This window comes from Ischnura elegans (genome assembly GCF_921293095.1).
Source record: "Ischnura elegans chromosome 13 unlocalized genomic scaffold, ioIscEleg1.1 SUPER_13_unloc_3, whole genome shotgun sequence".
Taxonomy (NCBI): Eukaryota; Metazoa; Arthropoda; class Insecta; order Odonata; family Coenagrionidae; genus Ischnura; species Ischnura elegans.
The window spans coordinates 9,110,245-9,127,054 of NW_025791659.1; the positions used below are offsets into that span (position 1 = coordinate 9,110,245).

Consider the following 16,810-nt stretch of genomic DNA (forward strand, 5'->3'; position numbering starts at 1 on the left):
TGTTATTTATTTGTAAATAATGTTGAATATTGTTGGTTACGTTGCTTAATGTTATGAAATTGTTACTCCCGTTATTGTAGTCCTCTGTAATTGGCCTCATGCTGTTTTTGGACTAAATAAATAAATAAAAATAAATTTCCAAAGGATATGAAAAAATGGTTCCCATCACTAAAACCTCTCTATCGTGAACCTCCATACATCAAATTGCCCAAATGTTGGTCCCCTCCATTACAATGTAACGAGGTTTTACTGTAATTTCTTCTTTCCTCCAGAGAATATGATGATCGCTCTGAGTATATAATTTTGTTGTTTTAAAACAACATAAACAACATTACAATATAAAGAGGTTTTACTGTTATAACATTACTTTCTAAATGCACCCTGTATTGAGGCTATAATGGACGTGGATATATAAAATGGAGGGTGACAGGGAAGTGAAGAGGTGTCGGATTTCTCGCCACGGTTAATGATAACTTTAGTTAACGGTCTTCCAATCACAGCCATAAGGTCTGTGTGTCGTCATGGCACACGGACCAATAATTGCACTTCGAATATATGTGTGGAGATAAATGCGTGGACAGTGCCTGCAAGTGACTGACCTAGAAATATGATCAACAAATCGATTTTTCTTATGATCCGTCAATCGTAGATCTAAAATCAAGTTTGAGAGGTTTTTAAGGTTATACGACGAATTTCACGGCTATTTCCAGGTTTTTTCACGGTAGACGAAATTCACGGCTTATTCAAGGTTTTAAGGTTTTCACGGTTGAGTGGGAACCCTGGGATACAAGTACAGCAGACTTCCGATTATCCAGCAGCGGTTTATCTGTGTTTTGGATTATCCGTGCATGAGTTTGCTCTACTTCCACGTTTTCCACGATCATTATAAAAAATCGGGTGCAAAAGCACCAGGATATTTTCATTTTAATGCAAGGCTACACCGATCTCATTATTATTTCCATCAGAATCCCCTTAGTAAAATGGAATTATTTTATTTACTTGCTGAAGAGGAATGTTTCAAGTTAACTTGGACGTCTGCTCTAGCATTGCAGACGACAATCAGCAGCAGGAAAAAAACTCTTGATTAATTTTAGAAGATTCTTCAATGGTAAACTAATCGTAAATTAAGAGAAATGTTATCTGCAACCTTTAATTGTATGTTTTATATCGAAAATGCAGAAGTATTGCCATGGCCTCGCCTGCGGCTAAATACGGCCTAAGGGAACGAGAGAATTCGTCGCACTCGGACATGTTTACGCCATGACTAGACAAGGTTGAACTAGAGAGGAAGGGAAAAGTAGAAGGGAAGGCAATGGTGGAGATAGTGATAGCACGAGTCATAGCCGGGCACTCGCCAGCGTAGATAATTTACCGTAAGTCATGTTTCCAGGTTTTTTTTTCACAGCAGACAAAATTCACGGCTCATTCACGGTTTTAAGGTTTTCACGGTTGAGTGGGAACCCTGTCTATTCTATTCTATTCATGCATCAAATTGCCCAAATTTTGGTTCCCTCCGTTACGATGTACTTTTTTTAAGAGGTTTTACTGTAATTACATTATTTTCGAAATGCACCCCGTATTGAGGCTATAATGGACGTGGATACATACCTGTTCCAAGTTTCTGTGCACGGCTGGGTTCACCTCGTTGACCTTCTCAGCCACCTCCTGCCAGATGAGCCACCGGTACTTGGGGGATTCGCCCTCCTTGTAGTCGCCAAAGAGCGCCTCCTTGCGCAGCTCCACCTCGCGCACCAGCACCTTCATCTCGGCCGCAGAGAACTTCTGCCACTCCCTCTCCTCGTCAGTCTGCTCCGCCATTTCCATCATGCTCCTCATAGCCTTCACCTTCTTGGGCAAAGCCGCCTTCTCCCTCCCCACAGACGGAGGCGACTGCCCTGCACGCATCAAACAAGGATATTAGAATAGAATAGAATAGATTTATTTGCCCAAACGGTAGAAAAATAAAAAATAGAATATTTCATCACTGCTCTATACCATTTTCCCGAACTGAAGGCGGCTGACCTTGAGCGTGCTCGCAACCCACCCACTCTTCTAGCCAATCACAGAAGAGCGACAGGAGTAAGTGTGGAAGAGCCCGCACTCTCTCTCCGAACTCAGTTCAGTGCACATCGCTCTCCAGCTGGCAGTGTTGCCGAGCCGAATCTTTGGAGATCGCAGAGCGTTCTGCTGCCCCCAAAAGTACTGTTACTCCCAAGGCTGGCAACACTGGTCGACCGGATGGACGGGAGCGGAGTGGAAAAGGGAAGGGGATGGAGGGGAACGGAGAGGTGGAAGGGGCAGTGCTTCTCATTGGCTACTTTCTATTTTCCACCCAGCCGCCTTCAGTTTGGGAAAATGGTATAAAAGTTGGTAACATCGATTTGTTTAACGCCGACGAGGCACCAAATAAGGGACAAGTCGTCTCACAACGCTTCCTTTATTACCTTCTACCATCTTCCGATTTATAATATCAGAGATAAACAACCTCCTAGCAGCGTACGCGGGATGAACTTTGCTGTATTGGAGGCGTTGGAGGGGGAGAAGCGAGCGGGGAGGGGAAGGGATCGGCCTGCGGCTCTTGTATCCACGACGCTGTGTGGGCGTTGGAATATTTTCTTCGCGGACGCGAACTCAAATTAGGCATTTTGTGGCTAAACGGTGGCAGATACGTCAAAATGCACGAAATTTTTGCCCAAAAGGGCAGTAATTCGGCAAAATATATAGGGAATGACCATAAAATTAGGCAATGCCGCCTTCTCCCTCCCCACAGACGGAGGCGACTGCCCTGCACACATCAAACAACGATATTAGAATAGAATAGATTAATTTGCCCAAAAGATACAATACAAAAGGTAGACCAAAGTAAGTACATATATACAGAAAATGGAATATGGAAAATATATACAGTGGAACTTGGTTATAACGGAATCGGATGTAACATCAACTCGGGTTTAACGTCACATTTTATACAGACCAGCCAAAATTGAACATTTTATGCTGTACGAAAACCCGTTTATATCGTCAACAAATGTTGCAACACTCGGGTATAGCATCAAAAATTTTGCTATTATTAGGTTGTAAAAGTGGTAGTATGATTGTATTATGTCCCAAAGTTCATAGAAACCAGGTGTAGAAACACCAAAAGCAAAAACAGGTCACAAGCTGGACGTTGAACTGGTGACGGGGTGCAATTCTTTTGTTTAATTGGTGTCTGAAGGGAGCGGGGGCTGTCCCGCATACCTGGGTCTTATCCATTCCCACCCTTAGATTCTACAAGCTCACTGACACAGGGACACTGTATTGTATTGCATTCACTCAGATTTAAGGCTGCTTTTTTATAACGTCACTTGGATATAACGTCAAAAATCTTCTGGTCCCTTTGATGACGTTACAACCAAGTTTCACTGTATACAGTTGAGGACCTCAAATCCGGAAAGCTTGGGACCAAAGGGTTTCTGAATTTCCGGTTTTTCTGGATTTCTGGTCTTCAGGGCCTTCCCAAAGATATTGCCCATTTATAATGACTCCTCTTTCATTTAAAGTAGGACAGGTGAATTCCCCATTTCTCTAAGTCATATAATCAAGGAGCGTGAAGCTGATGACTTGTTTTATCACTCGTACTTTACCATAGTGAATGAAGGGTGTACATGCAGTCACTGATGACACATATATGTAGATACTTATGTAGCAAAGTAAGCCGTGAGGCGTTCCGGATTTCTGGTTTTCCGTGTTTCTGGATTTCGTATTTGAGGCTTAAGTGGCTGCGGACCACCGGAAAATGGCCATTTTAGCAAACTTAACAAAATCATTGTTTGTTATCGCAGAAACACGGTTCAAAGACGTACTTGATTGCTCGATTGGCAGGAGTGTGATGAAAAGATCAGATTGATTGATTGATTTTCAAATTGCAGTCAGAGCGGTCACTTTTGGGGAGGGAGGCCCCTCGCTGATAGGGTCGATGAGACGGTCCTACATGAGTGAGCTAGTCAAGGAAAGGGTCCCGGATTTGCGAACCTTTGGAGTGCTTCAGTGAAAGTGCTGAGCGCATGGCAGGGAAGAAGAAAAAGTACGTTCACAGCAGCCTGCCGTGCGAACGTACCAGGTAGGTTCACCGCAGTGAAAGGGTTGAAATACAACCTCGTAAAGGCAGGAGTAACTGTATTATATTTTAGCCACCTCACCTGATGGCTTTGAATCCGTTCCCGTGGCCTCCGTTTCCCCATTGTTGACAGGCTGCTCCGACTCTTTCGCTGGAGCCTCAGCATCCACGACTAAGGCGGACGAATTGTTTGAATTCTCACCCTCCATCTCACGCCCACGAGAAGGTCAGCATTCCCAGAACTGAAGATGTGGTTTTTCCCTGGAAGAGTCAGAACAAATCTCATTAACCCTTTCACTGCTGTTCAATCTCCGGAAACCTTCTCCTCACATGTGGCGAAAATGTTAAAATGTGTTTTGTGGGTCCATGGATCAGGTACTTCTATAATGGGTGTGGTACACCCTCCAAAGGATCGCTAATTATGGGACTCTATCCTCGACGAGCTCACCCACACAGTACCGTCTCATCAACCCTACAAGCGGGGGGCCTCCTTCCCGAAAAGTGACCACTCTGACTGCATGATGTCTCCATGCTTCTGGGTTTCACCGCGTGGATTTTCTTTATGACGACAGTTTCTCCGGCATTCCAACCGGCGTCTTCAGGTCGATCGACCTGAAGACGCCGGTTGGAATACCGGAGAAACTGTCGTCGTAAAGAAAAAAAAATCCACGCGGTGAAGCCCAGAAACATGGAGACATCATCTAGACAACACCGCGGAAAACTACGCATCAACTCTGACTGCAATTTGAGAATTAACCAACCAATCCGATCATCATAAAATGATTTTTGCATCGCACTCCTCCCAATCAAGCAATCAAGTACGTCTTTGAACCGTGTTTCTGCGATGAAAAATAACGATTTTGTTAACTTTGCTAAAATGGCCATTTTCCAGTGGTTTTCCGCAGCCACGTTTTTAGCAAAGTTAACAAAATCGTTATTTTTCATCGCAGAAACACGGTTCAAAGACGTACTTGATTGCTTGATTGGCAGGAGTGCGATGCAAACAATCATTTTTTGATGATCGTATTAATTGATTGATTTTCAAATTGCAGTCAGATCGGTCACTTTTCGGGAGGGAGGCCCCCCCTACTAGTAGGATCCAACAGACGGTCCTGCGTGGGTGAGCTCGTCGAGAATAGGGTCCCGGATTAGGGACCCTTCGAAGTGCTTTTGCGAGAGTGCATGGCAGGGAGGAAGAAAAAGTACATTCACGGCAGTCTGCCGTGCGAACGTACTAGTTACGTTCACTGCAGTGAAAGGGATAAGCCGTGTCCCAATTGGCCATTTGGCTATGCCAATTCCAGGATTTAGCCATGACGCCATCTTGGAAGGATGTCCCAACTCGTTAGCCAGCATAAGGGAGGGAATTTAGGCAGCTAACGCGGCCGCCAGATTTAGGCACCGAGGAGTGCATCCTTCGCCCGACTTTTCCCATGATTCAAAGCGTGCAAAGCGTCTTCAGGAGAAAGGGCATCATGGCTGTCAACAAGGGATAGTACTTGTTTGCAAGTAGTGTTGATATTTTGAGACTTGTTCGAATAATTATTAATTTTTATTTTTTTTATAATAATGAAATTGCGTTAATGGAAGTGTAAGAATTACGGAGAAATTAGTTAATAAGAAGGCGGCGTTAATTTTAATGCCATAATTAATGTTTGTATGCTTCATACATACGTATATGTTATTTTATAACTTTTTATACCGATCATATGCTATCTTTTGCTACCGTTTACTTTTTTTAATGTGTTAAATAATGCCTAATTATGTAACACTATGTCTAAATTCTTATTTAACACTTTTTGTACATCAGGTTAACACCCGTAAGAATAAACAGTTATTATTATATGTTATTGGACAAAGTCCCGAAATTGGAATCGGAATAAGTAACAACATTTAAAATCTATAGTGATTATAAGATATGATACCGAAACCTGATTTATGTACGTAAACCATACTTAAAATAAATTTTGAAAATAATTCCCAAGTCAGACGGTAACCGTTTGAATAGACTAAATAGACCTGTTCTTAATAATACAAAACTAGAAATTAAATTGCTAAAATATAAGGTATTCGAAAAAGTAATTGCTTGAGAGACGATTGAAATATTACAAATTGGAATATACGCTAACATTTCGCCACAAACTTAGCTAAAACCTCTTTAACAAAACCATACGGAACTAAAAATACGAATTTGAAAGTATACCCCTACTTTACTATTACAAAAAGTTTGTCTAAGATACTAAAATTATGATTAAATACTCTTCTCCGACATCTAATACTCAAAATCACTTGACAAATCACATTTTAACAATTTAGGGTGGGTTTTGTTCATCATTCATTGTTTTGTTCAAATCATTCCGATTATCTCTTGTTTTGCATTGGCCTAGTGCCCAGTAGATGGCAGCACCTGCGTAAGGATGTCCCAATTCATGCTCTCTTGTGGTTGGCTGCCCAGAATCTGGCTGGCTAAATACATGATGCCTAATGGCTAACGAGTTGGGACACGGCTTTAATGGTTTAAGGCGTAAAAGTCATCTCTGTTGACCAATCCATTCAACCTAGTTACCTTCCTCCCTCCCCCTCCAAGCCTGGTATTAATTGATGTGATAGACCTATGTAGAGTTCACCTCATGATGACGTCTAATGTTGAAACCATGGTCGTGCAAATGTGTGAATAAATATTCATGTAAAAGCACAATGTTTCTTCTTTTTAATTTTTCATAACTAATCTCATCATAAATTCCAAAATATAACTGTGATAATTTTAACCCTTTTAGTGCTATCCTTCTTCCTGGAGTACTGTGTAGAAATGCGGAGGGTATTTTCATAAAATGTAGCAACTAGGAAAAAGGACCTTACAAAGCTATTTTAAATATACATGAGCGTTTTTTTTTAATTATTGAGATTAAGCTGGTTAATATTGACAAAATATTTTTACGTTTGCTGAAATAAAATATATCAATGTAATAAGTTATAGCAAATAAAATAATGCACTACGTAAGAGCCGATACATCTGTCCGCCGCACTAAAACGGTTAATAATGACTAGCAAGCCACAGGGCGTTGCTCGCGACGGATAGTACCCAGAGAAGTGGGAAACTTGCGACTTGAATTTCATGATCATGTAGAATTTTTGCTTATTTTTCTCAACTCCCTGAGCGTGTAAAGAGGTGTGCCTACCCTTCAGGATGCCAAAAATCAGAAGACACATGGATTCAAGAAGCTCGTTTTGAATGGTTTTGGAAATGCCCAAAAAAAACTCTGTTATTCGTCCTGTCAATGTGCTGCTTCAATGTTGCATCCAATTCAGCCATAAGATTAACTAAGCCACGAAAAATGCCAGGATTGTCAGAAGTTTCCTTATCATCATCGCCGGCCTCCGTGGCGGCGGGTTAAAGTCCTAGCCAGCCAACCCGAAGGTCGCGGGTTCGAGTCCTGCCTGGGTAAGTTACCCCTATCCAGGGCATGGATGTTTGTGATCGTTAACTATTATCAACCTCGATGTAAAGGCCGAACAGTGCTGTTTTCGGTGGTATGTAAATTAAATAAATAAATCATGTCCCCTTAAAACCAATTCAAACGCCCCACAAAACTTAATGGCATCTATCAATTTACTTAATGCAGTAGATTCCGGTTAATTGGGACGTATTGGGACTTGTGTACTTTGCCCCAATTAGGCGAACTATCCTGTATAGTAGGCCGGCCCTTATTTTTCAGAATTGCGAGAAGTTATGTTTTCCTGGTCTCAAAATGATCCAAATGATGTTTCTATTCACATGTTAAAATTTGGTTACTTTAAAATAACGGCAACCCGTGCCCCAAGGGCCCTAAGTACTAAGGACCCTCAATCGAGTTTTTTGGGGCCAAAAAAGTGCTATTTCTATGTATAACGTAAAAGTAAAGCCCTTTAGGGCCGATTTTCTGTTTGTTTTAACCTATCTTTAAGTGTTTAGGAGATATCGTCCGTCGTAATGCAATCCCCCACCCTAGGACCCCGCACCGCGGCACCGCTGAGGTATGTCCCTCTTACCAGAGACTTCCCCTCAACCCCCTCCCCTCCCATGGCACAGACTTTGCTCCTGAAGACAAGATTTACATTCTAGTGGTACAGTATTGAATAGGTTGTTCCTCTTGTGTTATGATTAATGTTGTTAAAACCTATACTTAATGTCAATTTTAACCCTTCAACGCTGTCCTATGTACTGGGTACCGACCCCTTAAACCTTGATTTTTTGCCGCCATACGGCCGCGAACCATTCCAGCAGGCTTTGCTCCAAAGTTCTTTTTATGTACAAAATATTATAAGCATGTGATACAAATGTGTCTATGAATAATAAAGGAATGAAGGGAATGAGCAGGGCTTCCAGGGCTCCAACAGTAGATAGAAATATTCAGGTAAGAAGAAACGAGGCAGTCAGTTCACGGATGTAGATCACTGTGGATAGATAGAGATAGTTCTTGTGTATAGTGTGCAAAGGATAGGAAGTGCTAAGTTTTTTAGGATGTAAGGAGAAAAGTGGTGAAATAAATACTTTATCATGAACGTGAAGTTCATTTTAAGAATAGACCAACAAGGAAAGGCATGTAATCAAGACTAAATCCAGACATTGAACTGGTTGAAAGAAATACTCGGCTCAAATTTACCGACAGTGAGAGAAGTACTGTGTGTTTTCTCTATCACCTAATGTGTTCGAAATTTGTAAGACTTAGTGCGAGGAAAACCGTGAGAAATGTGTCTCATCCATAGTATAAAACTAGAATTCCTGTTGTTACGGAAAATAAGGCGATTGAAAAGTTAGAAAAATGACGAAAAGAATGGATGAACGTGTAACGGCATAAAGAGAGCGCGAACTACAGTGGAGATGAAGAGAAGAGAATCTTTCGTAACAAAACTTGATGATTTGCTTTGCATTGCAAGGAGCGGTACCATTACATTTTTGACGCGCGAGGAGGAAAGTGCAGTTAATCTCTCGGATAAATGTGCTTGGGCTGAAGAAATAAAGTTCTTACGCAAATAAAGAGGATAACGAAATGCAGTTAATGGTTGAATAGATTTCAATATATTCAAGAAGAAATGATGTGGTTCTCCGCTCCTTTTGTTGCATTAGCTCCCATCAGTGACCCGCAGTTCCTTCAAAGACTTGTTAATTACGAAAGTGTTAACCTGGACATAGCGAAAGCAGCACAAAAGAGGTTTTCAAACCACTTGTGGTACATGAGTGAGGAGTTGGTATGCTTGTCATTCTTTGACGGATCCATTTCTGGTGTGAAAAAAAGTGATACGCCGTATGTGGTCTTGCGTAGGAAACTATGATCCACCGAAGAAGGCATTCTATAAACGTAAAGACATGACTAAGGTATCTAAACCAAATTTTATCACCACTTATTCGAGAAAGCTATTTAATGTATTTTAAATACGTATTGCATTCTTTGATGTGAACATGCGAGAATGTGATGAACATACAAGAACGATTTGCAAATTTTTCGGGGTCATTAAGTGGGAAATGATTGTGCAGCGAGAGGAGGATTTTATTACCCGGTGGAAAGCCCGAGAACTTTTCATCCAACACCTACGCCGGGAAAACACCCGATTATATTATGTACCGCCATAACATGCATAATAATTTTTTTAATACGCTCAATTTGAACTATTTAAAGCATAGAAATCATAAAAAAGCATTGTTCCAAGCAAAGAATTATAAATCCTGGATGGCAAAAAGGGTCAACGCACCCTCAACGAACGGTCCATTAGCCCAAAGAATTTTCACACTAAGTGGCCTAAGATGAAGATGCCGGTAGCTACAGAGGACTTTTCGTCCTCAAGACATAAATTGAACTCTTTTCCCATCGAGCAGTTGATTTTTGAAAAAAACAGAACCCCTAAGCAGTAAACTGGAAAAGTACCACGGGCAAAACATTACGGCTTCAAGCATAAAAAGCCAATTAAATGGACAGACATAATATTACGTCCATGGCAATCCTCAGAAGGATTAGCAGGACATAATATTACGTCCATGGCACGCAAAGTGTTAAAATCCTGACACTTAACCCTTTACCTGCGGGACTGTCAAAATTTTGCTTCCAGTGTGTACGGGACACGAGTAGGCACAGAGTTCTCTCGAGCAGGTCAGTTTAGGTTGGTCTGATGAGATCCATGTAGTTTATAGCAAGTAGTGGACCCTCATAATCCGGGACCGCCCACCCTACCCCCTGATGACAGACCAAGAATATAATATGTCCGTGGTAATTACGCAGGTACAGAAGACCCACCACCAGAAGTATAATATAGGGAAACCAATGCTTTGAAATAAGTTTCCCCGGCTAATGGACAACAGCAAGATCAATAAATTCTAAGGAAATGCATGGATTCGTTGCAATTGTTTTAATATAGAATGTGCCGCGGAGAGCAGACCTCTCTCTCTCTGGGAGATGGGATAATCTGGGTAGCGCTCCCCGTGGTGAGGGTACCCAGTCCTCTAAAGGCACCTTTGTGCTCTCTGCCACTAGGTTTGGCCGAGTTTAAGCAACCACAAAGGACGGCAATAAAATCTTAAGGGAAGGCTACCAGTGGTAAGAAAATCTGGTCAAACGTTGAAAACGTTTTCCCCGCACTCAACATGCAGACCATTCAATAATATTCTCGCAGCCTAAGGGTTAAAAATCTACCTTCGTCTTAAGTGTAACAACAGTTAGTAGTAATAGAGAAGAAAATGCAATTCCGTCCTAAATCAAAACAGCAGATAGATGCCACTGGGATCTAAATAACATACTGACAAGCCTAGGGCTGTTTTAACCCCAATCTGTCACCAAACCAACTCGGCAGTTACAGTTTTAAGGACGACATCGCTTGGCATTACCAGGGTTCGGGAGTTACACTGGGCTGGTTCTAACCGACATTTTGGCAAAATTTGGTGTTTTCACTCAAGATAACTAAGTTTATGTTTCTCTACGTGTTCACCGGTTTTTATTCCTCTATGTAAAATAATAACAGATTTAGAACAGTGACAAAGTTCCAACTGCAAGGAGAAAAACTACTAATATTTGGTGTGACAAGGTTCTAACTGCATTTTACTTATTTTATTACTCATATAAACATGTAAAAAAATAAAATAAATAACATATTTTCTTAAAGTAAAAATTACTAGTGTATCTAGTGGATCATTAGTGCATGTGCCAAAAATCAAAAATAAATTCCTATTTATAATAGAAATATAGCAGGTTTTTCTCAAAACCAGCTGAAGGTCAGTTAGAACCTTGTCAAACCAAGGTAGCGCAAGTGTCTATTTAATTCTTTGAGGTCCATAAAGATTGTAGCCGTTATATTGCATAGCCAGGGCCGTTTTAAGGTCATCGTAGGTCCTAGGCACTTTCAAAGTCGTAGGCCCTCCCCGACTTCATTTTTAATATTTTTCAAAAATGCACCCACACTTCTTTTGCGATTTGAAATCTATATGAACTTTCCGCATTGTTAATTATTCTATGCAGACTCTATGCAGTGATGATGTAGTAATTCCGGTGTTACATCATGCGCTTCGCGTTCGTCGTTTATTGTGAATCGTGTGCCTCTTTTTTTCTTAAAATTTTTTAAAAAGTTTTAAAGTAAGTTTCCTTTTCTAAACTCAAATTGATAAAAACGTATCTTCGGTCAACGATGGGACAAACGCGACTATCCTCCCTGGCATTACTTTCAATTGAAAAGGATTTGATTAGGGAAATTACGTTTGAGGACGCCATGTGTGACTTTGCGAAGACAAAGAGCCGAAAAGTTAACATACTGTAATTTACAGATCTACAGCACTGCAGCTTGACATGCTTAGGTGCTCATTTCACACGGTTATATACACTTACTTTAATACAAACATTATTAAATTTTACTGGCATTCTGAACTTGTTTTCACTTTATGTTCTGGCTTTTGTTGGCCCTTGAAAAGTCCGTAGGCCCTAGGCACAGTGCCTACTGTGCCTAATTGATGAAGCGGCCCTGGACAAGCCCTTTACTGCACCTGCTGTCTACTACTTTATAACAAGCTCCCAATGAGCGATATATTGCTAACTGTGATTGAATCACCGTTACTGAAAAGTAGCAATCACTGTCGGTGATTAAATACTCGAAATCACTGTGACTGCGATTCGGTGAAGATAGCCCTGCTGGTGGCAGGCTGCTATCTAGTGATCAGCAATGTATCGCTACCTGTGATTGAAGAGAAGTAGCCGATCACTGCCAGTGACTAAATCACCAAATATGTACTTGAAATCACTGCGACAGTGAATACGGTGAAGTTAGCTTCGGCAGCTACCATGGTGCTACCAATAGTAATATAAGGATGTCTTATTCATCTTTTATGATGAATATAAAATTTTATTTTAATAATAAAATAATAAGATATTCTATACCAAATATGTAGCTAACTGTTTGAATCATGATGGTTTGAATACATATTACGTTAAAAAAATGCCGACGGAATTTTAATGATATCCCCTTATCAATTCTTTTACCATGTCAAATTTACTTAACTATCCTAATACAAACTCCGAATCAGACATTTTCCCTCAAAAAATAGGTAGGTACTTTGCCTAATTTTCCAATTTTCAATAAGTTGATTCGTTCATTTAGCGGAGAGCTCATTCATTGGAATTGGACAAAGTAGCAGGAATAGCAGCGCCACAAATCACCGCATGACTTTTAAGAGTGATTCTCCTCGGTGATCTCAATCACAGTTAAGAATCACCGTTGCTGATGAGTAGCAGTCACAGGTATCGAAGTGATTGGAGAATCACAGTTCCGCTCATCACTACAATGAACCTAAAAGCTCCTATGTTGAAAAACAAGATTAAAAACTTCTTATTTCACAAATGCTCCATTCATGTGCAAAAATTTTCACAGAGGAGAAAGACACCTTGGCAACTTAACTGACTAAAGCACTCGACCAGAAATTGGGGGATACAGGTTTGAATCCTGGCCAAGGCGAATGAATTTTTCTCCCTGGATTTTTCACACAGTTTCGGATATTATTTGGGCATTCAGCCCCACCACAAACACTAGAGAGATCAAAGAATTTAACCCAGTGAAGACACATTTCGTGCATATTACTTGTATTCATCTATTAAGAATTAGTTAATACAATCCTTGAGTGACAAGTATGTAGAAGGCAAAAATGGCTAAGGAAGATCCAGGATAAGATAGAATGATGAAGCCGGAGCACAAATGAAACATGAAAAACAGAAGAATTATGTCCGTGTTAAAAGGTTAGCAATAGAAGAATTTAGTGAAGAGCTGTTAAAAACCAATTTTCATACAGCTGACTTTACTAATGATTATATAGAATCGAGTGCGAATATGAATACTTGATTAGTCTCACATAAATCCTGTAATTTTTTACTCTACTTAATGGATTACTTAACGTGAGTTTCTCCAATTCTTTATAAAAGCGGTCCCAATACCCTTGTATAAAATCTAAAAAATGTTAAATATTAAATTATCACTTCCAAAGAGGGCTTCAATTAATGAGAGGGGTAAAAATATTTCACGCAGCACTGTACTCCTTCTGCCACTCTTTCAGGTAAATTGCGAATGCATCAGCTAATAAAAAGGACTACGGTTCGTTATAAATAGTTATTGCGAGTATTTCGTTTGTCGACGCTTATGACACTGGCATACCGTTCACTGTAACTGCTGAGTTGGTTTGGTGACAGATTGGGGTTACAACAAGTTGGCGTAATTAAAAAAAGCTCTCCCAGCTCGAAATACAGTTTTCTAATTTGATCCACTAAAAATAATTCGTCTTTCACGGCTAGGATGTTTAAGTTATAAGAAAACTTGGTCAAAGCGATACATTTTATATGTAATATATACAATATTCCATGATAGAGGGTTTTGACGTTATAATCATTTCAAATAAGTCATTCTTGGATTAACGTTTTCGTTTGATTAATATCTATCAACTAAAAAACTTAAGCAAAAACGTTCCATACACATTGCATGCATTTCATATTTCAGATAAGACGTTACACTCTTAAAAATTTCAACTACTTCATCTATGATAGCGACACCAACACGTCGCGATCATCACCACATCCATTATTTCTAAATTCAATACATGCCCCGCAATAATGATGGAGAAAGGCATCTCTTCGGGGACAGAAAGGCAAAACAAAAATTTCATGAATTCAAGCATCTGCTTACCTCCAGTAATGAGTACAAGTACGGAGGTGATAGCTTATATTTCTTAAAAAGACGAAATTTTCCCTCTCAAATTTCCGTCAATGAATACTTTTGATTAGATGCACACCAGCCATGACACCTTTCCTTTTCGACTCGACAGCCACGCAGTTTCAAAGGGCTATTAATAAATTACTCTACAAAATATCTATAAATGGATATATTTCTTTTAATTTTACATTTTGACCATATTTCTGTATAAAAAGTTGCTAAGTATGCTTCTTAGTAAGAAAAAGACATTTTTGGAAAGTAAGGTTTTTCCTAATTAGCCTACATTTAGAACTATAAATAGTGTTTTAAATTTAAATTGACAATTTAAAAACCTTGTTTACCATAAAAAATATTTATAAATGTTTTTTATGGTGAAACTAAATTCAATTCACCGTATATCGCAACGACCTTGTTCGACTGTGATCTACGGTACCCCCATCCCTGGCGGATATAATGAACTAAAGTGTATATCTGTTTTTGGTAACGGAAAGTTGACAAATCGAAGTTTTCGACATTGAAAAACCTTAAATGTTATTTTAGTTTTCATTTTATATTTTGTTAAAATAATTTAACACTTAATTTTATTCCGCAAAAGCATTTCTATCAGTTATGCATTCATTCCCAGAAACAGATAACAATCGAAACGGAAGGCGGCGCGAAATCTGGCCGCTCTCAAACGATCCGTCACTTCGTCGTCCGCTGTGGTTACATCAAATTTTCAAATTCGGTAGAAAAATGGGCGGCGGATCGAAAAACAGGGCTAGAACTGACTTATCAGAATGCTTAATTTCCTCATTTTCTCTAATGGCCCTTAAAGCAGCTCTCCTCGCAAAAACTAAAATGAAAATAAACAAAATTGTATACAAAACAAGAGAAATATTCTTGAACACAGAAGTAAAATGTTTGACCTGCTTAAATGTGGTCAGAGTGAAATCAACTAATAAAATAATCAATTGAAATAACATTGCCCAAAAAAATCTTCAATTAAAACATGTGATTAAAAAGCATTTGATTCAGTGCACAAAGACCTAATCCATGGCCTGAATAGAATACATAGGAAAGCTGCGCGTTTCGTCCAAAACTGCTACGGGCGTACAGGCAGCGTTACCCAGATTTTAAGCAAATTAGGCTGGAATCCACTAGGGACTCGGAGGCTGCACACTAGGCTTAGATTCCTTGAACAATGGAGAATATAAATATCTTTAGGAGAACATCATCTTACACCCACATTGTATTTTCAGGCCCAATAGAAGCAATATTAGAGAGCTATTTTGCAAATGGATAAGTACGGGAATTCGTTTTCCCCCAGAACCTCAAAGGACTTAAAATGGTAGTGATAATTATATTTGAGCATTTACTTTTTGTATGTACACGGCTGGTGTCCTAAAACCCCCTGCCACACGCCTATTTAGCCGGCTTGTGGGGTAGTATGTAGATATGTTACTTTTAGCACAATATTTGGTAGCAGAGGCCCAAAAAAAATTCAGAAAAAAGGAACAATCATCACTTACATGCCAGGTCATCATAGCATACCCTTACAAGTTTCAGGGTAACTTTTAATTGCAGCAGCGAGGGAAGTAATAACATACCTCCCACCATTTAAAATATTTTTTTCTGCCAAAGAGAGATAATTTTATAAAATCTGACCTGTCCAAAAAGAAGGAAAATTTAAAATTATGATTAAGTTAAATCACCCAGGAAATTAAGTAGATATATGGAGTTGAAAAATTCAAGTACAACATAAGTTGAAAAATGGCTCTCCTGGAGCACCCCTGACGTAGGTACCCCTCCAGAATAATCTATACTCAAACTGCGTAAATGTAAAGACTTATCAGAAGTAGAGGTCAGTGGCACAGGGGGGTCTTGGGGGTTAAACCCCCCCACCCAGAGCTCAGAGAAATGCTTAAGTTTAATCCATTTTACTTAATTATATTGATATTACTAATAGAATAGTGAAGTACAGTAGATTCCGGTTAATTGGGACATATCGGGACTTGTGCACTTTGCCCCAATTAAGTGGCTGGCCCAATTAGGCAAACTCTCTCGTATATGGGCATGAAACACTTTTAAAAGGTAGAAAGAAGACTAAAGAATGTTCATAATGCAACATAAGTTTAAGTAACTATTAATTTGATTAATAAATCAGCGAGTTTTGTTAACTTATTATCATTTTTAAGAATTATAACATTTTTGTGTGGCGACGCTGAATGAATGTCTTTTACTAATTGTAAGTCCTATCAAAGAAAATCCTCTTGCGGATAGTAAAACAACAAGAGCTTTCAAAATAGGAACATTTGTGAAAAATAAGAGTAAATCAAAGGAGGAAAATATAAAAAAATAGTATGCTGAAAACAAAAAAATTAATTTTGTCGCAAGTATAGAGTCTATGTCGCCGACTCATGGCCCATTAAAGCGGCATGCTGTCCCAATTAAGCGGAGAATACTCTGGGATATTCCACTATTGGGTTCTGTTCTTCAAGATCTGCCCCAGTTAAGCGGCTG

General features: G+C 39.6%; 1 protein-coding gene across 1 annotated transcript in view; it reads right to left on the bottom strand.

The window, feature by feature from the left end:
- The window catches only part of LOC124172810, a 113,505-nt gene extending 99,080 nt beyond the window's left edge, over window positions 1–14,425 (bottom strand). Inside the window, exons 1-3 of the mRNA XM_046552296.1 lie at window positions 14,282–14,425; window positions 4,182–4,360; window positions 1,609–1,895 (exon numbers count right to left, since the gene is read on the bottom strand). Coding sequence (XP_046408252.1) covers window positions 1,609–1,895; window positions 4,182–4,308 — 414 coding nt within the window. The 5' untranslated portion in view covers window positions 4,309–4,360; window positions 14,282–14,425. The remainder of the gene's footprint in view (window positions 1–1,608; window positions 1,896–4,181; window positions 4,361–14,281) is intronic.
- Window positions 14,426–16,810: the final 2,385 nt, after the last annotated feature.